The 21,717-nt window shown below is 38.6% G+C and overlaps 1 protein-coding gene across 2 annotated transcripts in view; it reads right to left on the bottom strand.

The window, feature by feature from the left end:
* Positions 1–19,969, bottom strand: part of PRKD3 (protein kinase D3) — an 87,943-nt gene extending 67,974 nt beyond the window's left edge. The window contains exons 1-2 of one of the 2 annotated variants that reach the window (XM_042982153.1): positions 19,841–19,969; positions 11,803–12,762 (exon numbers count right to left, since the gene is read on the bottom strand). In XM_042982153.1, the coding sequence (XP_042838087.1) occupies positions 11,803–12,090 (288 nt within the window). In that variant the 5' untranslated portion in view covers positions 12,091–12,762; positions 19,841–19,969. The remainder of the gene's footprint in view (positions 1–11,802; positions 12,763–19,840) is intronic. The other variant, XM_042982152.1, reaches the window with a different exon arrangement.
* Positions 19,970–21,717: the final 1,748 nt, after the last annotated feature.

The raw sequence follows: 21,717 nt of genomic DNA, 5'->3' as shown, positions 1-21,717 counted from the left end.
AAGACAGTATGGTACTGGCACAAGAATAGACACTCAGATCAATGGAATAGAACAGAGAACCCAGAAATGGACCCACAAACATATGGGCAACTAATCTTTGACAAAACAGGAAAGAATATCCAATGGAATAAAGACCGTCTCTTCAGCAAGTGGTGTTGGGAAAACTGGACAGCAACATGCAGAAAAATGAACCTGGACCACTTTCTTACACTATACACAAAAATAAACTCAAAGTGGATGAAAGACCTCAATGTAAGACAGGAAGCCATCAAAATCCTTGAGGAGAAAGCAGGCAAAAACCTCTTTGATCTTGCCCGCAACAATTTCTCACTAAACACATCTCCTGAGGGAAGGGAAACAAAAGCAAAAATGAACTATTGGGACCTCATCAAAATAAAAAGCTTCTGCACAGCGAAGGAAACAATCACCAAAACTGAAAGGCAACCAACAGAATGGAAGAAGATATTTGCAAATGACATATCAAATAAAGGGTTAGTATCCAAAATCTACAAAGAACTTATCAAATTCAACACCCAAAAATCAAATAATCCAGTGAAGAAATGGGCAAAAGACATGAATAGACACTTCTCCAAAGAAGACATCCAGGTGGCCAACCAACACATGAAAAAATGCTCAACATCACTTATCATCTGGGAAATACAAATCAAAACCACAATGAGATACCACCTTACATCTGTCAGAATGGCTAACATTAACAACTCAGGCAACAACAGATGTTGGCAAGGATGCAGAGAAAGAGGATCTCTTCTGCATTGTTGGTGAGAATGCAAGCTGGTGCAGCCACTCTGGAAAACAGTAAGGAGGTTTCTCAAAAAACTAAAAATAGAACTACCCTACAACCCAGCAATTGCACTACTAGGCATATATCCAAGGGACACAGATGTGCTGTTGCAAAGGGACACCAGCACCCCCATGTTTATAGTAGCACTATCAACAATAGCCAAAGTATGGAAAGAGCCCAAATGCCCATCGATGGATGAATGGATAAAGAAAATGTGGTATATATATACCATGGAGTATTACTCGGCAATCAAAAAGAATGAACTCTTGCCATTTACAACTACGTGGATGGAACTGGAGGGTATTATGCTAAGTGAAATTAGTCCATCAGAGAAAGATAAAAATCATATGACTTCACTCATATGAGGACTTTAAGAGACAAAACCAATGAACATAAGGGAAGGGAAACAAAAATAATATAAAAACAGGGAGGGGGACAAAATAAAAGAGACTCATAAATATGGAGAACAAACAGGGTTACTGGAAGGGTTGTGGGAGGGGGGATGGGCTAAATGGGTAAGGAGCACTAAGGAATCTACTGAAATCATTGCTTCACTATATACTAATTTGGACGTAAATTTTAAAAAATAAAAAATAAAGTTGGGGCGCTTGGGTGGCTCAGTCAGTTGACCGTCCAACTTCGGCCCAGGTCATGATCTCACAGTCTGTGGGTTCGAGCCCCACGTTGGGCTCTGTGCTGACAAGCTCAGGGCCTGAGGTCTGCTTCCAATTCTGTGTCTCCCTCTCTCTCTCTGCCCCTCCCCTACTCATGCTCTGTCTCTCTCTCTGTCAAAAATAAATAAACATTAAAAAAAAATTTTTTTAATAAAAAAGTTAAAAAAATAAATAAAAATAAAAAAATAAAAATAAATAATAAAGGAATGGAAAAAAAAGTATAAGCCAACATACTTCATCATATTAACAGACTAAAAGATAAAAACACATAGACACAGAAAAAGTATATAATTTACAATCATTCAAGATAGTAAATCTCAGTCTACTATGTACAGACAGGAATTTCCTCAACTTGATGAAGAACATCTAAAAAATTACATCAAATTTAATGGTGAAAGACCAAATGCTTTTCCTTTTAAGACTGATAACAAGGTACAAATGTCCATTCTTATCACTTCTATGCAATATAGTACAATACAGGCTTAGCCTCCATTACAAAACAAGAAAAAGAAATATTAGCAGACAAGGCATATAACTATCTTTATTTACAAAAGACAAGATCATCTATGTACAGAACTGTACAGAATTTTTTGAAGTTACTAGAAGTGATAAATGAGTTTAGCAAGGTTGCAGGACACAATAACATTGTACAAAAATCATAGTGTTTCTATATAATAAAATGAAAAAGAGATTTTTTAGAACCCCATTTATAATTGTATCAAAAATATGAAACACAGACAACAAATGATGTACATAATTTCAATAGACATTTTTGGTAGAAATTGTCAAGCTGATTTTATTATAATGGAAATGCAAAGGATACAGATTGGTAAAAATCATTTTGAAAAAGAACAAAGTTGGAGGACTTAATGCACCTGATTTCATGTCTTTATAAAACTGAATTCAAGACAATGTGAAATTAGTTTAAGGGTACACATGTAGGTCAATAAAGCAAAACAATGTTCAGAAATAGACCAAAACATATGTGGTCAACTGATTTACGATAAAGGTACTAAAGTAATTCAATGAGGGAAGAACAGTCTTTTCGACAAATGGTCCTGGAAAAATTTGATGTCTGATGCAAAGAAATGAAGCTCAACCTTTATTTCACACCATATACAAATTTTTGTTTTGAAATGGATTGTAATGAGTTAAACAGTGTTCCTCCAAAAGATGCAAAGTCCTAACCCCCAGTACCTGGGAATGTAATCTTTGGAAATAGGGTTTTTATACACAGATGATCAAGTTAGGATGAGGTCATTAAGCTGAGCCCTAATCCCATATGACTGTGTCCTTATAAAAAGGTGAAATTTATAAACACAAATATTTATAGAAGGAAAACAATATGAAGACACGAGAATACCATCTACAAACCAAAGAATGCCTGAGACCGTTAGAAGCTGAAAGAGAGGCATGAAACAGATTCTTGTAGCCCTCAGAAGGAACAAACCCTACTGATACCTTAATTATAGACAGCCAGCCTCAAGAACTGTCAGAAAAATTTCTGTTAAGTCATGAAGCTGTGGTAGCCCCAAGAACTAACATACATATCATAAACATAAAGGAAAAGCTAAAACTATGAAACTTCCCGAAGAAAACATGGGACAAAAAAATCTGTTATCTTCATTTAGGCAAATACGTGTTAGACGCGAAACAAAAACACTATCTACAAAGGAAAAAATTAATTGTACTTCATCAAAATTAGAAATTTTGGCTCTCCAGATGATACTAAGAGAATGAAAAGAGCATATATAGTGTATTATAATGAAAAGTATACAAACTAATTTAGATCAGACAAAATAGACTTTAAGCCAAAGACTGTAAAGAGACAACGATCATTATATAATGATAAAGCAGTCAATCCTTCAAGTGGATATAATATTTGTAAATATTTATGCACCAAACATAGAGGCACCTAAATACATAAAATCTATAAAGTTAATATTAATAGACCCAAAAGAAGAAATAGACAGCTATGCAATAATAACCAGGGACTTTAATACCCCACTTTCAACAATGGACAGATCATCCAGACAAAAAATCAAAAGGGAGCATTGGAGTTAAACTACACATTAGATCAGACACTTAACAGGCATTTACAGAACATTCCATCTAAAAGCAGCAGAATACATATTCTTCTCAAGCAAACATGGAACATTCTCTAGGACAGACCATGTTAGACCACCATGGAGCCCGCTTAAAATTCTCTTTCTCTCCCTCTGCCCTCTTCCACACTTGTGCGATCTAAATAATTAAACAAATAGTGCTGGTAGAACTGGGACAGCCACATGCAAAAGAATGAAACTGAACCCCTATTTTACACCATACACAAAAATCAACTCAAAATGGACCTGAAACCATAAAACTCCTAGAAGAAAAAATAGGGGATAAGCTCCTTGACATCATTCTTGGCAATGATTTTTAGATTTGAGACCAAAAGCAAAGGCAACCAAAGCAAAAATAAACAAGGGCTACATCAAATTAAAAACCTTCTTCTCAGCAAAGGAAAACATTGACAAAATGAAAAGGCAACCTACAGAAGGGGGAAAAAGTATTTGCAAATCATATATCTGATAAGGGTTTAATACCCAAAATATATAAAGAACTCATATAACTCAATGGCAAAACAACAAGAACAAACAATCCAATTTAAAAATGGTCAGAAGAACTGAATAGACATTCTCCCAAAGAAGACATACAAGTGGCCAACAGGTACATGAAAAGGTCCTCATTATCACTAACCATCAGGAAAATGCAAATTCAAACCACAAGGAGATATCACTTTATGGCTATCATCAACAAGAGATAACAAGTGTTGGTAAGAATGTGGAGAAAAGGGAACCCCTGTGCACTGCTGGTGGGAATCTAAATTTGTGCAGCCACTATGGAAAACAGTATGGACATTCCTTGAAAAATTAAAAATAGAACTACCATATGACACACCAACTCCATTTCTGGGCATATATCTGAAGAAAATTAAAACACTACCTTTAATAATCTGCACTCCATGTCAATGCATCATTATAATAGCTAAGACATGGAAACAACCTAAATGTCCATCCATGGATGAATGAATGAAGAAGTTGTGGTATATATACAATGGAATATTATTCAGCCATAAAATAAAGAAATCCTACCATTTGCCACAGCATGGATGGACCTTGAGGACTTTATGCTAAATGAAATAAGTCAAGCAGAGAAAGACAACTACCATGTGATCTCACCTATATGGAGTCTCATATAACTTAACTCACAGAAACAGAGAGCAGATTGGTGGTTACCAGAGGCAGAGGACAGGAGTTGGGGAAAATGAGTGAAGGTGGTCAAAGGGTACAAACTTCCAGTTATAAGATAAATAAGTTCTGGCAATGTAATGTACAGCACGGTGACTATAGTTAAACATTTTTTTTTAATTAAAAAAAAAAAAAAGAATGGTTATTTATTTTTAAGAGGGAGACAGAGTGTGAGCAGGGGAGGTGCAGAGGAGACACAGAATCCAAAGCAGGCTCCAGGCTCCAAGCTGTCAGCACAAAGCCCGACGCGGGGCTCGAACTCATGGATCATAAGATCGTGACCTGAGCTGAAGTCGGACACTCAACCGACTGAGTCACCCAGGCGCCCCTATAGTTAACCATTCTTTATTGTATACTTAAAAGCTGCTAAGAGAACAGACCTTAGAAATTCTCATCACAAGAAAAAAATTTAACTATGGAAGGTGATGTATGTTATCTAAGTTTATTGTGGTCATCATCTTGCAAAATATACATATATCAAATCATTATGTTGTATACCTTAAACTAATCCAAATTTAGGGATGCCTGGGTGGCTTGGTAGGTTAAGCGTCCAACTCTTGATTGCAGCTCAGGTCATGATCTCATGGTTCATGAGACTGAGCCCCATCTTGGGCTCAGCAATGACAGTGCATAGCTTGCTTAGGACTGTCTCTCTCTCTCTCTCTCTCTCTCTCTCTCTCTCTCTCTCTCTCTCTCTCTCTCTCCGCTCCTCCCCTGCTCATGCTCACATTCCCTCTCTCAAAATAAATAAATAAACATTTTTAAAAAACTAATACAAATATATCAATTATATCTCCATAAAACTGGAAAAAATGAGAAGCAACATAAACGACTAAAATAAGAAACTGGTTGTAAACTACTATGCATCAATATAACTGAAGCCTTTAAAATGATGATTATTTACACTCTTAGATTAAAAAGAGAGAGAAAAAAATGAAAAGCTGCCACAGACTGGAAGAAAATATCTGCATTTCATATCTGATAAGAACTTGTAGGGGCGCCTGGGTGGCTCAGTCGGTTAAGTGTCCGACTTCGGCTCAGGTCATGATCTCGCGGTCCGTGAGTTCGAGCCCCGCGTCGGGCTCTGTGCTGACAGCTCAGAGCCTGGAGCCCGTTTCAGATTCTGTGTCTCCCTCTCTCTCTGCCCCTCCCCTGTTCATGCTCTGTCTTTCTCTGTCTCAAAAATAAATAAACGTTAAAAAAATTAAAAAAAAAAAAAAGAACTTGTATCTAAGATGTTAAAAAACTTTTATACTTCAATAACATAAACAATCTGTATGGAATTTAACCAAAGAAAATAAGTGAATAAACCCATGCACAGATAACCAATCTCGTTAGTCATTAGGGAAATGCAAATCAAAGTCACAAGGAGATAGCATTACACATCAACCAGAATGGTTCAATTAAAAAGACTGGAAATACCAAGTGCTGGCAAGGATATGGCCATTATACACCCGAATATTTACCCCAAGGAAATGAAAACACATATCTACAATCAAGATTTGTATGAGAATGTTAACAGCAACTTTATTCAAAATTCCCCCAAATTGGAAACAACTCTAGTATCAATCAACTGATGAATAAACAAATTATGGTATATGCACACAATGGAACAGTACTCAGCAACAAAAAAGAACTACCATACGTAACAGCATGGATGAATTAAAAACAAAGTATGTGAAAGACAGCAGAACAATAGACTACACACTATATGACTTCATTTATATGAAAATCTAGAAAAAGTCAAACTATAGTAACAGAGTGTAGTGCAGCGGTAGCCCAGGACCAGGACGAGGAAAGGAGACTGCAAAAGTGCAAGAGGGAACTTAGGGGGTAATGAAGATGCTCTGTATCTTGAATGGGTGATAGTTGCACAAACTTCCTACAATTGTTAAAACTCCCCAAACTCGTGAATATCAATGGATTTTATTACAGGTAAATTATATATATTACGTCTGATTTTTAAAAAAGTAAACACCTTATTAAAATAGCTATTAAAGGGAAAAAAATTACATATATGGCATACTTCTATTTAATGCCTGAGAGGTACTAGAAAATAAAGCAATATAAAATCCAATCTTAGCCAATAAATTAATTTAAAAATGTAATGGTCATTCTGTTTAGATCACTGTGCTGTTATTTGAAAAAAATATTGAAATATTATTTCTGAATATGGAATACATGCAGAAGACACAAAATCTAAAAGGTACACAAGGGTATACAATGAAAAGTAAATCTCCCTTTCGCTCTTGTTTCCCAGTCACCAGTCCCCTCCTGGAAGAAATCTCTCTCTCCTTCCAAGGTAATCAAAAAGCAATCAAGCGATCATATATACATGTACATATGTATGTGTAAGTGTATATAGTACAAAATGATAGCACAGCATGCCCTGTTCTACACTTATTATGTTATCTGTATGTCCTATATACTTTGCAGATCTCTCCCTCCCCCAACCATGTCCACACAAAATGTTTCCTTTTTTAATAGCTGCAAAAACTTTTATGGAATCCCACAAACTACACTTTGGATCACTGCAGGGGTACTTTAAAAAGCCTTACAAATTAATAAACTCCATTCTTGTACCTAAGGTCAAATTCCTATTCCTTATATCTGAGGTCGATTATTAGTAATATACTGTTAACACTGGATGGCAAAAATGTAAAATAGATGGAATACACATTTGGTATTATGACTAGATTAAAAATATTTTAAAAAATCTAAAATATCATTAACATGAAATCATATCTCAGGCAGTCCTCCTCTACTAATTCAAAAGGAGGATTGCCCTCCAGGCTTATTTCACTAACTTTTAGAGACCTTTCCTCTGGTCCTTCAAAGTAAGAGCTCTTTTCATCACTTTTCCGCCTTGTTGGTTTCTCTACAGAAAGAAAGTTGGGAAGGTTCTTCTCAAGGAATCATGATTCTATTTCAAGAGTCACAGCAGAACACTAGGGCCCAAAATCCTTAAAAATTTCTAGAACATGGGAACTCTATCTTATTAAAGTTTGATAAAAATCAGTCCTATTCTCTCCCCCCCCGAGAGAGAATTCTCTCCCCCCAGTAAAAACCTCACTTTTCTTTCTGAATTTTCTAACTTGGTTACCAGCATCACCACCCATCCAGCCACCCGCACTCCCGTCTTCTTCAATAGGCTGTCAAGTTTTACCAACACTACTTGCCCAACGCTCTTCAAATATATTCACTTCCCAACCATCTCAGTTCAGATATTCATTACAGTGGCTTCTTACCTGATCTCCTTATTTTATGTCACACTGAGTTACACATTTAAGCTTTCCCAAACACAAATCTGATCATGTTGCTTTGCTGCACGCAGACCTTAGTTAAATCTCTGCTCTTACAGGAATCAAGTGCAAAAATTTCCTTTGCATGAAGAAGGCAGTGTGGTGCACTGAAAAGAGTATACAGGTTTTGGAGTTTAAAAAAGACCTGTGTTTGAATTCCAACTTTCAGCAAGTAATTAAATGTCTCTGAAATTCAGTTCCTCCTTTATTCAACAGCAATTATATTACCCACACTCTTCCCACTCAGTGAGGTCCTTGGAGAAGGAGCATCAACCTCCCCTAAGACCATATTACAAATGCTTAGACCCACCCCAAACCTACTGATTCAAAAGCTACATTTTAGAAGAATCACTAGATAACTGGCATATACATTAAAATTTGAGATGCACCACAAACTATTGTGAGGATTAACTAGAAAATGTGTGTAAAGCTCCCAACATAGAATAGGCACTCAGTAAATGTTATTATAATCTTCCTCTTGTCCCCTTCTGTATCTTCAATCATCTTAATTCTTTTACCTGGAATGTATTCCCCACCTCCTATATTATTGAAATCTTGCTCATTCTTTAAATATCAAATAAAATGCTACTTTCTGTATGAAGTCTTCCACATCCTTTATTAACCTGAGAAGAGCACTCTCTACCTTAACCTCACTTTCTACTTTTCATGTTTTACTCTGTTTCCTTCAGTAGACTGTAAGCTTTTTGAGAGAAGGGAGATATGGTTAATCTTCCCAACCTAAAATTTAACCAGTACCCCATCTTTTAAAAGGTTCAGGTAAATGCATTTACTAAGAATAGATATAAGAAAAGCAGGTATGTGACCCTCAGAGCCCTGGCAGCTAACCTGGAGCTGTAGAGATGTAGGTAATGAAAATGGATGACTAATGAGCAAGTACCCAAGAGGGAAGGAAAAAACAAAAGAACTTCTGACGTGATTTTTCCATCCTCCAAATGAGTTAGGGATCCATGAGATGTCTCTATAAAATCTCAGAATCTGAGCTAGTTGCCTTAAGATTTTTCTCTGGTTAGGATCTGGAGTAGGTCATCCCTTGAAACTCCTTTTTCCTTTAACTGTCTCTAGCAGTGAAGACCCAATTTTGATTAAATATTTCATAATCTCACCACTGTAATTACACACTAGAAATCATCCCAACTCAGTCATTGATAGATCTGGAAATTGTAATCCCGAGAAGTCAAATCACTTGTGCAAAGTTAAACAGTAAATAAGCAATACAGCTGACCTAGTTTCAAGCTCAAAACTCTTAGAAATGTGTAGTATGTTTATGCCCTATATATGCTACATATTTTTGCCAGATACATCCCCATATCACTATAATACTGATTCAAATTCAGTTCACTATGATATTTCTAGAATCAATAATTCTATATAAAGTTCACCCTAAGTTATCTTTTTTTTCCTTCGGCTCTATCCTGTTTATTTCCTTGGTATCACTGTAATTTTTCATGGATTATGATTTTTAATCAAGTTTTCTAAGAGTTTATCTGACCCACTTCTCACATCTATATTAAAGATGAAGTAACATGAATTCTAAAATAATCCTGTAGGAAATCAGCATGCCTCTGTATAAATGTAAGAACAAAGTGAAATTTTAGAAGATTGAAAACAATAAATACAGACTCTGCCAAAACATTGGTTATAAATTTCTATAGGTTTGGGGTGCCTGGGTGGCTCAGTTGGTTAAGTGTCCAACTCTTAATTTCGACTTGGGTCATGATCCCAGGGTTGTGTGATGGAGCCCTGTGTCGGACTCTGCACTGAGTGTGGAGCCTGTGTGGGGTTCTCTTTCTTTCTTTCTCCCTCTCTCTCTCTCCCCCTCCCCTGTTGGCACACTCTTTCACAAAATAAACAAACATTTTTTAGAATTTCTATGCACTCAAATAAAAAAGAAACATTAAAGTTACAAACTATAGTTAAGTTAAAAGCTTACCTTTACATTAAAAACCTTTCGCAAAAATATTTGTGAAAAACCTCTGTAACATTTAATGAAAGGGAAAATAAAAGCAAAAATACTTAAAGGCACGCAGACGGTTCTACAGATCTACAAAAGGAAAGTGAATCTTTAGGCCACATTTCAACAGACAAGTTATTGTTGACACACAGGCACAGATTATTTTTACAAACCACATCACATGTTTTAGACTATTAAATGCATCTACATCAGAAGATAATAACAAACAAAGATAAGAAATTAAAAGAAAAACAGGGGCGGGCGCCTGGGTGGCTCCATTGGTTGAGCGTCCAACTTCAGCTCAGGTCATGATCTTGGCTCAGGTTCGTGGGTTTGAGCCCCGCATCGGGCTCTGTGCTGACAGCTCAGAGCCTGGAGCCTGCTTCACATTCTGTGTCTCCCTCTCTGTCTGCCCCTCCCCCACTCATGCTTGGTGTCTCTCTCTCTCTCTCTCTCTCTCTCTCTCTCTCTCTCTCTCTCAAAATAAATAAACATTAAAAAAATACTTTGGGGGGCACCCAGGTGGCTCAGTCAGTTAAGCATCCAACTTCAGCTCAGGTCATGATCTCATGGTTTGTGACTTCAAGCCCATGTCCGGCTTGCTCTCTCTCTCTCTCTCTGCTTCTCCCCCATTCGTGCTTTGTCTCTCTCAAAAATAAACATTAAATTTTTTTTTTAATTTTTAAAGAAATTAAAACAAAGGAAGATAAAGAGCATGAATCCAAATATATTAATCTTGTGCAATGATTTTTAAAATAAAAAATATACTAATTTGTTTGAACCATATGCTCAGTCCATCAAAAATAAAATGTACCCTATTCACACTATGTAAATATACAGTTTCATGATAAAATAGAGAACGTCCCTGCTTATCCACCAAATCAAGATTATTAAAGACATTTAGCTAAGGTTCCTTAAAAAATAGTATAGTATAGGGGTGCCTGGGTGGCTCAGTTGGTTAAGCGTCTGACTCTTGGTTTCAGCTGAGATCACGATCTCACACTTGTGAGATCCAGCCCTGTGTCGGGCTTGGATCTGGGCATGGAGCCTAACTGAGGTTCTCTCTCTCCTTCTCCCTCTGCTTCCGCTCTTCTCCCATTAGCACTCTCATGCTTGCTTGCGCGCGTGCTCTCTCTCTCTCTCAAAAACAAAAATGGTATAGTACAGGACAGGACAGGAGACAGGTAGAGAGGAAACAAAAACTACCCTCAATTTCCAATTTTTATGTATTGTCATATATTCAAAACTCATTTACCTATTTTTTAAGCAAGAGAGAGTGGTCTTCTCATATCAGATGGCAGTTTAGGTGAAATTAAGACCAAAAGGGAAAGAAGAGAGTATAAAAAAGAGGGCGGAATACAGCGCACCTAGGAAGAACACGTATGCACCTGGGACTCAGCCACAGCTGGGTCTTATCCTTTAGGGAAGCCATCTGGATGGCTTGCACCCTCTAACTCCTGTTTTCTCTAAAAACAAAGGAGATTTCTTAAGTCCTCTTGATTCTATATGGATTTTCATGCTCTTAAAAAGGAAATTGAATAGGCAGTATTTTAAAGTTAGGATATAGGCTCCAGTTGTTAGGACCTGAAATTTCAGACCTTAGGCTTCTAGCCTATTAGCACTTTTCCCAAAATGATCAAAATTAGGACATAATCAATTGACTCACGTGTTAACTCATTGTTGCATGTATAATTTATAGAAAAGCATTAGGAACAACGTTAATTAGAAAAAGTATGGACATAAATAGTATGCACAGTACCTTTTGATAAACAATGGAGCACACAAGATCCTTGACAGCAGATAAAGATAGTTCCTGGGCTTCAATGGTAACACTCTCCCGTGTAAGGCCAATTTGCAGCAGAAATGAAATTGTATGCTCTGAGCCTCTGGAGTTGGTGAGTGATGGTGCACTGAAGCTTCCATTAGAGAGCCGGGCAGAGAGTCCTGTTTTAGGACTTGAACACGGAGAAGGAGTGGGAAGCACAGCAGGAAGAGTTGCAGGTAATACAGACTTCTGGGCTGATGGAGGGGAATTGTTTGCAGACATCTGCCTTTCTTTAATCTTTTAAAATAGTTGTCAATTCTTTTTCAGTGGTTATGAAGAGGCTTTTACAATCACAGGAGTAAAAACATGACTGTACTTTTGGATTTAATTGAAAACTGCTGTATTTCCTCTTTTAAGCCACTCATGCCAATGACTGCATCTTCTACAACTGTGAGCTGAATACACAGAAGGTCCCACTTCCCCTAGTATCAGATGTCCCATCAAAAAACAGTCTTGTCTTCAGGACCACAACCAGGGATTTGGAAAGGATTTAACATCACTGAATTATCCTCATCAGAAAAGAGTTGACACTGCTTATTTACTAACCATCTTCATCTATTTTCTTTTAAGTCTACTTTTGTCTCTCTCTTTTAATTTCAGAAAATACATATTGAATAAAAGTTGTTTTTCTGTTAAGATGAAATCCTCCTGGTTTAAAAGAGAAGTGTTTAGGATTAATCTATTTAATCCTTATTGTTAGGTTCAATGATTTGATGGGATACTTTCTCAAATATCCACACCTTAAATCACCTTCTCAAATGTCTTCATTTTCATTTTTGGGGGGGGTAAATTTTTCCATGATGAAGCACAAAGCTTTTTAAAACAGTACAGGTATATTTCACTTGAAGAATTGGTCCGCTGAGAAGAGTTGATGTTTTCTGAAATGTAGTCAGCCTGGAAGGAATTTTAAAAACACTCTTAATATTTTATACTCATTTGACATTATTTTCAGAATGCCAAGAATCCCTTTAATTTTTTTAAATGAGAAGTTTTGGTTGCATGTTTACAATTCACCAATAAATCCTAACAGGTAGTCGTTCTGGAGGTCTAGTTATCAGAGTCTTTTTTCTTTTTCTTTTTTTTTTACTGTAGATATAATTTTAGGGAGAGCCTTCTGCTCACCACTACCACCACCACCACCAAGCCCATGGCACCCCTCACTAACACCCAAAATCTGAAGATCAAACACTTTTATTCCACAATACACAACTGAGTTAAGACAAAAACAGAGAAAAACAGAAGGGACTAAAAGAAGGTTAAAACTGATATCGTCATAGAAGTAAAGCACGTACCACTCAGCCATACCAAAGAAGTAGAACACTGTCCTAATAAAGACATGTTAAGAGTATTCTTTTTTATATTAAAAGTCTAATTCTACCAAAATATGATTGCTGACTTGCTTTTTGACAGATTTCTTCCATAAGGCCAAGAAAGCAGAAGGGGACATACTATGCACAGTTATAATGTGAACAACATACTTAAGACAGGAACATAGGAGAAAGTGACCTTATCATAAAGGGTTTCTATAAGTAAAAAGAGAGACAGCACTAGACTCAGTTATATATGTATCACAGTTTACAACAGGACATTTCAAAAACAAAACAAAAGGCATGACCCCCATGGCCTAAGTGAAATGGCTCACAAGAAATCTTTCTAAATTTTCCATATATAACTGTAAACAATTCCAATGATGAAAAAGAGTGAAGCATCCAATGTGGTTGCAGAATGACTCTCCGGACAGTAGTTAATGGGGCTAAATAAATCAGGATGAACACAACAGAAGAGCAAAAACATACAGATGTAGTATCAGGAATTAGAAAGCTCAGGGAAAACTAAGGCTTAGAAAAAATTACTTAAAGATAACAAAAGCTTTTATAGCTACATTCAAATAAATATTAACCCACCTTATACAGTACAGCACTTAACATCTCATAAATGCTTTACATACTTTACCTCGTGCACACCTCTTTGGAGACAAATATGACTTTTGCAGATGAGAAAATAGAAGCACAAGCAGATAAAGCAACGTGCCCAGCATCACGCAGGTAATTAAGAGGCAGAGTGGGAATCAGGACCCAAGTTTCATACTTTCTTACTAAGTGCTATCTCCATAAAATAACATATTATTTTTCAAAGAGAACAAGGAACTGAGAGAATCACTGCTCAGAGAGGATGTTGTTAAGGTTGAGCACGTACAGAAGGCAGAATTGCTCAACTTGTATTTTGCTGATCTTCTCTCAGTTTTTAAACTAAAGTTGTAGAAGGGCAATGAGAACCGAAACCCTAGCCTGGTGAATGAGAGAGACTAAAACAACTTTATGTAGTAAGTCTTGGGTTCCAGATGCAATTCATTCCACACTGCAAAAGCAATTAGCAAGTGTAATCACAAAGCTGACTCCTAAAATCTTAGAGAAAGAGCTCAGAAAAAAATAATCAGGGCCTGGAGATGGGTCAGGGTTGCTTCGAATTTTGGAGCTGGAGGAGTAGGGAAGTAGATTTCAGAAATCACAGACATGTAAACTTAATTTTTAGTCAAATCTGAGAATAGATTATGAAAGGAAATGGTTTCTGAATATTTAGAAAAGAATATAATAATCACTAGATGTCAGCATGAATTAAAACAGAACAAATAATGCCAAATCAACTGCATTTACATCTTGGAAAAGAAGGATTACTAGACTTCTCAGATGCAAGGGAAAAAAATAATAACTTATAGTCATTGAGCTCCAACTATCTGCCAGACACTGTCTAAGCACTTTATATGCATTACCTCATTTAATCCTCTGCAACAACCCATTGTATAGTGGAAAAAACATGCTTAGAAATCAAAGTACTTGCCCAAGATCACACAATTAGCAAAGCCAGGGAGAAAAAAGTGTATTCTGGCCAAAACAGTATTCAAGATGGTTTTTCACACTATTTTTGCAAATATGTTGTTTGAGTGTGAGTTGGATGTTAGTGTAGTTGGGTAAATTCACTACTCTAGATCAGCCTAGATGAAAGAAGTCTTTAGGGGAGTGCCTCAGAACTCTGTCCTCGGCCCTATATTGTTTTTGATTATTCATAAGATAAAGACACAGAAAACATGCTTATAAAATCCTCAGAGTGTACGATCCGGGAGAAATAAACTAAAATTAAAGTGAAATGTAACAACAGTGAGTGTAAAGCTTTACATTTGGTTTCAAAAAGTTAATGGAGAAGAAATGGAGAAGTGCTGATTTAGAAGGTATTCAGAAGGGGAGTCAGCCACCTAAGAGTTTAACGAGAGCTGCTAATCTGTAACTAAAAGAACTAATGCAAATCTAACCCCCCAGGACACTGAGAACACATCAGCACCAACCTGTAAACTCTGTTGCCAGTCAGCCTACCTTACCACTGTATTCATTTCTACAGTCCACATTTTTAAGAGCCATATTGATTAAAAAATAGTAGTAACAGCATGCATCTAGATAAAGGTGAAAACAATGTCATGGGACAAATACATGCTTAACAAAGCCAAACAGAATAATGGTGTTCAAACATTTGAAAAGGTGTTAAGAGAATAATCAGTTTTATTCAGTATCACTGCAGAGAAGTAAAATGAAGATAACCGCACTACTTGCTTACCTCACAGGAGGTCAAGAGCACGGAGCTACTGCATGTAAAGTACTTTCAACAGTACCCGGCTTACAGTTCAGTGCTCAGTAAGTTTTAACGATTTTTACAGTGATTCCATGAGGAAATTAAGAAGGAAGGTCCTACTTTATGCTAACCGCAGCAATTGATATATGATACTTCATTACATTCTCAAGACCACTCTAGATTTGTTCCACTCTGTTTTACTGAAAAGGAACCAAAGTTTATAGTTGCTTGCTCACAACTACACAGCTAATGTGAGATAGAACTGGGATTCAAACAAAAGTTTGCCAGACTCCAAAGCCCGTGTTCTTTCTGTTGCATTCCACCTCCAACAGCCTAACTACCCACCAGGTTTTCTCCTGAAGTAGTCAGTCACTTACAAGTAGTTTCAAAAGCTGAACAACTGTCATGAAAAAGGTAGCAAAATATCTACCAATAATACTGTATTCAGGTCAAATACTTCAAAATACAAGATACTGCTGTGTTCAATAATAATTTATTTTCAATGGACGTCTTCCCACTAAATTTCCATTTTATTATAACTGTCTAGTAATACAATCAACCAATTTATCAGAACTATTGATAACTGTTAATAAACTATATAAATGTTATAGTTTTGTATAAAAATATTTTTTACAGTTTCAGCATGAAAACAAATAGAAGAAACTAAGTGAGCTGTCTTTAAGCTTCTGCCCATTCATCCCAACTGTTTTCTCTCTCCTTTTATTTTATGGAACCCTGATTTTCTCTGTAAGATGCAAGACGTAGGATTCAAAATATTAACACTAAACATCAAAAAAATCCAAGAAGTGTAATTTACTTTGTCTTTATGTTTCAATTAGAAAACAGAGACAAAAGACAATTACTAATTTATAAGCTATGTATCAATTAGATATCTTTACTTCTAACAGCTATGGATTGGCAAGCATTTCTAATACGTTTACTTGGAACATCTCAAATATTCTTTGGGGGAAGTTAATTTGTCGCATATCCCATTCAAATGAGCTTACAGGATCCATCACCACTGCGGAATGGAATCAAAAGATGAAATATGAAAGGAATCATGAGCCCAACCTGCCATATTACTACAGACAAGGCAAAACAAAGGCCTAGGACTTCGTAGTAACATCACAAGTTGATCTACCTTTCTCTCCCACTCCCTTACCTCCCCCCTGAACGTACATATCTCATATCTTGGCAAAGCCTCTAATTACAAGCTCTAATAACAGCATTTTCATTCAACAAATATTTACTGAGTGCCTATTATTTGCCAGACTGTTACTACAGTCGCTGCGCTTATATAGCAGTAACCAATACAGATATGGCTACTGTTCTTTCTGGAGCTTACAGTGTGATGTGGGGTACACACATTAAACAAACACCATTCACATAAACAGCAAGGGAACTACAAATTATGGAAAGTGAAATGACCGAGTATACCAAAAGGACCTAATTTTAACTGGGGTCTCAGGCAAGGTGACTTTAAGGAAGTAGTGCTTAAGCTAAGACCTAAAGGATAAGTAGGAGTCAGGGAAGCAGAGAAGGGAGGATTCCAGGAAGACAAAACAAATCCAATTCTTACACACAGTACTTCAAAAGGAAGCTCATTATTTAGTGTAGCCAGTGTCCTTTTTGTAATCAGGGCTAAAGTGAAGAGGTAAAATGCTTTTCTTATTCAGAACAGCGTAATATTTACCATGACTCCTACTAGTAATGGGTTGTCCTTGTTCAATTTAGTTTTGTGTGCTAGGAATGCTATTTTTTTTTCCCTCCTGTTAATATGTAGACGTATTCTTTTAGCACGTAAAAAAGCATGTGCCCTTTTTCAGTGCAATACTGACCAGTGTCCTGAGGTCATTTTGCTTTAATAACAGGCTTGATCTGGCTTAATAATCCTAGTGTTGCTTTTATACTGTATATCGCATTAAAGTCAAATAACTTTTCGGTTTTTTAAAATCACAGTTTGCAGCAAATACAATTTCAAAAACTATTACCTTAGGTTAATATAATACTTTTCCTAAGAGATCAGCATTCAACTAAATTGTTGCTGCTAAAATTCTGTTTATCTGGATCAGTGACATTTGAATCTCAGTCCTTCTACTCTCAGAGAGAGGACAGAGAGCATACTATGTCTGCTCTCTGCTCAGCCACTGAAAAGTTTATCCGGTAATAAGATTACAGACTGCCAATCTGGCAATGCTGTAGGAATCTATGCTGGGCTTGATGGGCCTTCATCGCCTCTCTTCGCCCCAGTGGTATCTGAGAAATCTGACTGGCTAACAGCCAATGAGCAATTTCTCACACAATGTCACTGTAAACTAACCACACAAGTGGAGAAAACTTTTCTGCAATGAAATTAAAACAAAAACATTTCCTAAGTGTATCATCTCAAATTTTTTGACGAACAGGACAACTGCTCCAAAGAGGGCACATACAAGTTCAATTTAAATTACATAATCAGAGACTCAAAGTACTAACAGAAAATTGTGAACCATAAGAACAATTATTAAATCAAGTTAAAATCTGTACTAGCAAATAATTTCCTCATATATCCAGGCCTGTAAGAGTAATTTCTTTTAAAAATGAGCAATTCACTTCAATATGGTAATATTTTCATCACTTTTAAAATGTCTTTTTTTAAATGAGAAAATGTCCCTTAAAAGTGCATTGAAATGATCAGTTCGTTTTTTCTCTATGAGGTTTTTTCAATTCTAATTTAATTTTTTAAATTTACTGTCCCAAAACTTGATTTATTAAAGCCTTTTTTTTTTTGCATATGCCAGTGTTAAATTAAAAACAACCCACAAGAGAAATTTCTCTTTTAAAGGGGTCGTCTGATGATACTGAAAGCTTATAAAATTTGTATATCTAAAAGACTCACTACTATCTGAGATGCTTAAAAAATTACTCCAGATATCTTGAATGTGAATCATCCTAAAAAGTGAAATGCTAGCCACCAAATTATTGTATGGAAACTGGCTTGTCAAATACTCCAAACTCATCTGATCAGGTCTACCACATGTATATTAACTGCTAAAAAGCAAAACGTAAGGTGAAGGCTTTAAGTGACATGTTTAAAATACTTTTACTAAAACTTGTAACTTGTTTTTTAGCTGAATTTTCATGCTTGCTCTCAATTCAGATCCTAACAGGGGAGGAAGAAAAGGTTCCTTGATAAAATTAAACTAGTCTAGACCTAGATCGGGGTACTTTATATGGACGTCTTCGGCAGCAAATCCAGAGGTATTCCCAGCCTTCAAGGCATGAGAAGTTGGTAAGTAAGTAAGCTTGATCTAAGCAAAATCATAGTCGCTAAAAACGTAGGAAAGAACTGCAGCGTTAAGTACTAAGTAGAAGCAGTTGTAAGAGTAACACAATATAGCATTTTCTAGGGTACAGATTAAGGCATTCGAAAACTTTTTGTTTCATTTGCGGCTACAGCTTATGAAGGCTGGGTAGTACAAAATTGTAGTTCAGGGTGGAACTTATTCTTCCTAATCAAAGATGACACCGATATCTTATTTCCTGTGGGGATGGGTGTGGTCGAAGAGACAGTTATGTCCAAGCCATCAATCTGTGTATGGAAAAGTCTGCAGGTTTTACGCCTGTCCCTGGAATTTATATTCGTGCCTGCAGTCGGCAAGGCCTATGCTTCTGCCTGCGATGACTTCAAATAAAATATCCAACAGGCAATCGAGTAGTACGCGGTTATGGTTGCTGCTCAAAGAAACAGTCGCACTCCTCAGCGTTTCATCTCAAGAAAAACCTCCCGGGGTTAAGAACAACTCCGAGCAAGGCTGCAACTTGCAAAACTAAGCACAGTCAGGAAACTGGGGTGGGGGCTCCCATGCTCTAAGCACCATTTACTCCCCGCTCTGAGACGGCTGCAACTCGAAGTGATGAAATGAAAAAGAAAAAAAGGCTCATCCCAAATTCGGCAGCTTGACTGTCGCGGGTCCGGCGTCGGGAGCCAGCTGGAGGGACCCCGAAACAGACCGCTCCCGAGGCGGCCGCACGCGCGGTGGTCGCCCGCGGAGCGCGGACCCAAGTTGGCCTCCGCGCCCACGCCGGAACTTGGCCCCATCTGGCGGCCGCGCCGGCGCCCCCGGCCCGCCGCGGCGCCCCCACCCCCACCCCCGCCCGCGCCTCCCGCCCAGCGCTCCGCCAACTTCCCGCCTGGCCCCGGGCGGTCGCCGCCCAGCCCCGCGCGGGGCCCGGAGTCCCGCCGCCGCCGCGTGCGGGTGGGGGAGGGGCCGCCGCCGCCTCACCCGACGGGCCGCGAGAACAAAGCGGCGGCCGCCGCGGCGCTAACTTTTTCGGTGTCTGATCCGCGCTCCCCGAGGCAACGACTTACAGAGGGAGAGCTCCGCCGGTCGTGAGAAACTCCACGGCCGCCAGCGTCTGGGTCCCGGACGAGGCGCCAGCGAGGCTTCACGCGCCTCGCACGATCCCGCCCGCCGCTGGCGCCCCTTCCTCCCTCTCCCTCCCGCCCTCCTCCCTGTCCCGTCCTGAGGCCCGGGGGCGGGGGGCGGGGGCGTGCGGGGCGGGGGCGCGCGGCCGGCGCGGGGCCTGCCGGGAGCTGTAGTTTCCGCGCGGGGATGTCAGTCACGCTATGCCTGCGCGCGGTGCAGGGGCAGCGCGAGCGCTGGGTCCTTTCGGGCTGGCCCTGCGCGCTCGGGGATCCCTGTGTCTCCGTGGGCGCGCGGCAGCGGGGCGCCACCGGGTATTTGAACCAGTTACACACGGCGCTTGATACCCATCATTGCCTCTTGCTCTTTTGTCGTCCTCTCTGACGGAGGCGACGGGGGCAAGGAACCAAGAGGTGGCAACTTGGGCGGGAGGCTTGCAAGAGGTCCACAGCAGAGAACAGCTACCCCCCTGAGAGCTCTTCTCCCTGCTCCCCGCCTTTCCCTCCCTCGGGCCTGCCTTCCAGGTGGCCGCCTGGCGCCGGGGCCCCGGACATCCCGCCCCGGAGGCAGAAACATCAAGAGCCCTCCATCTAAACAGAGTAAATCGAAGTGGCTACTTTCCATGTGTTTTGTGTTTCCTCTCTGTCCATCATGGAACTCCACGGGGTCCCCTACCATCAAAGTGAAGTGCAGTCAAGCATCACAAACCTCGGCTTCCACCCCCAGGGGAAAGAGAGTGACAATGCCTGGGGAGGGGCAGAGGGAGGGGTGGGTGTCGGGATGAGGATCTAGAGGGAAAATACACTATGTGGTAAATTACAACTTTAATGTGAGAGAAAACCCTGAGCAGCCGACAGTTGTCCCAGAAACGACCTAGTTCTCCTTCTCTCAAGATTTTGTCTCAAAAATACTTAAGTAAAATATCTTGTAACAAGCTAGATAGGCTACTGTCAACAATCCATCCATCCTCAGGCGACGCTCCCAAGCAGCTTTTGAGAATAGAAAGAAAAGAAAGTTAAGTGGGTCCTTTCTTTTTACACTAAATTGTCAATCTTAATCGATGTCCCTGTATTTAAACTTAAGAAATGGGAATTTTAAAAAAATTATATTAAAGATGGGACAAGTAAGCTTGTGTATAATTCTAATGTACTCTGAAGCTGTTTTTTAGAAAAGACCTTTCTGAAACATTCTCAGGAATTGGAAGCTGCTAAATGTCCCATATCCCATATCCAGTAGTATCTACCTAATTCGATCTAATATTTTATATTTAGTCTTATTTTCTGCTCTTGTTTTATTTTAAAATTGAAAGTAACTCCACTCAAGTTTACATTCTTTTTAAAGAACACTCTTACCTAACTTTGCCTTTTTCTTCCTTCCACTTCCCAACAGACGTTTTAGTCCAGCCCCAAATACTCTCTCTCAGCAAGATTCCCAGGACCTCATTGGAGCAGTTTACAGCCATTCCCATGTCACTAGTGACTTCCATGTTCTCTCGTGGTCCTTAAAGGGACAGAAGTTACTCTTCCTAGAAGTAACTTTTCTAAACGAATCAACCTGGTATTATATAGAGATTTAAGGATGTGTGTGTGTGTGTGTGTGTGTGTGTGTGTGTGTGTGTGAGAGAGAGAGAGAGAGAGAGAGAGTATTCATTTCACTTCCACTGTTCTGCTTCTCTTTTTAAAAACTAAATTGTCTCCTCCACTTTAGATGAATCTTTCAACAATGCATTCTAGCATAAGACTATCTTTGTAGCTGCAATTTTTTGCTTGACAGAAACTACAATTTCTTTAACTGAGTATATATCAGATCTACCTGGATTCCC

The sequence above is a fragment of the Panthera tigris genome, chromosome A3 (genome assembly GCF_018350195.1).
Source record: "Panthera tigris isolate Pti1 chromosome A3, P.tigris_Pti1_mat1.1, whole genome shotgun sequence".
NCBI classification, from domain to species: domain Eukaryota; kingdom Metazoa; phylum Chordata; class Mammalia; order Carnivora; family Felidae; genus Panthera; species Panthera tigris.
The sequence above is the reverse complement of the archived record's forward strand: the minus strand, read 5'-3'. Positions and strand labels throughout refer to the sequence as shown.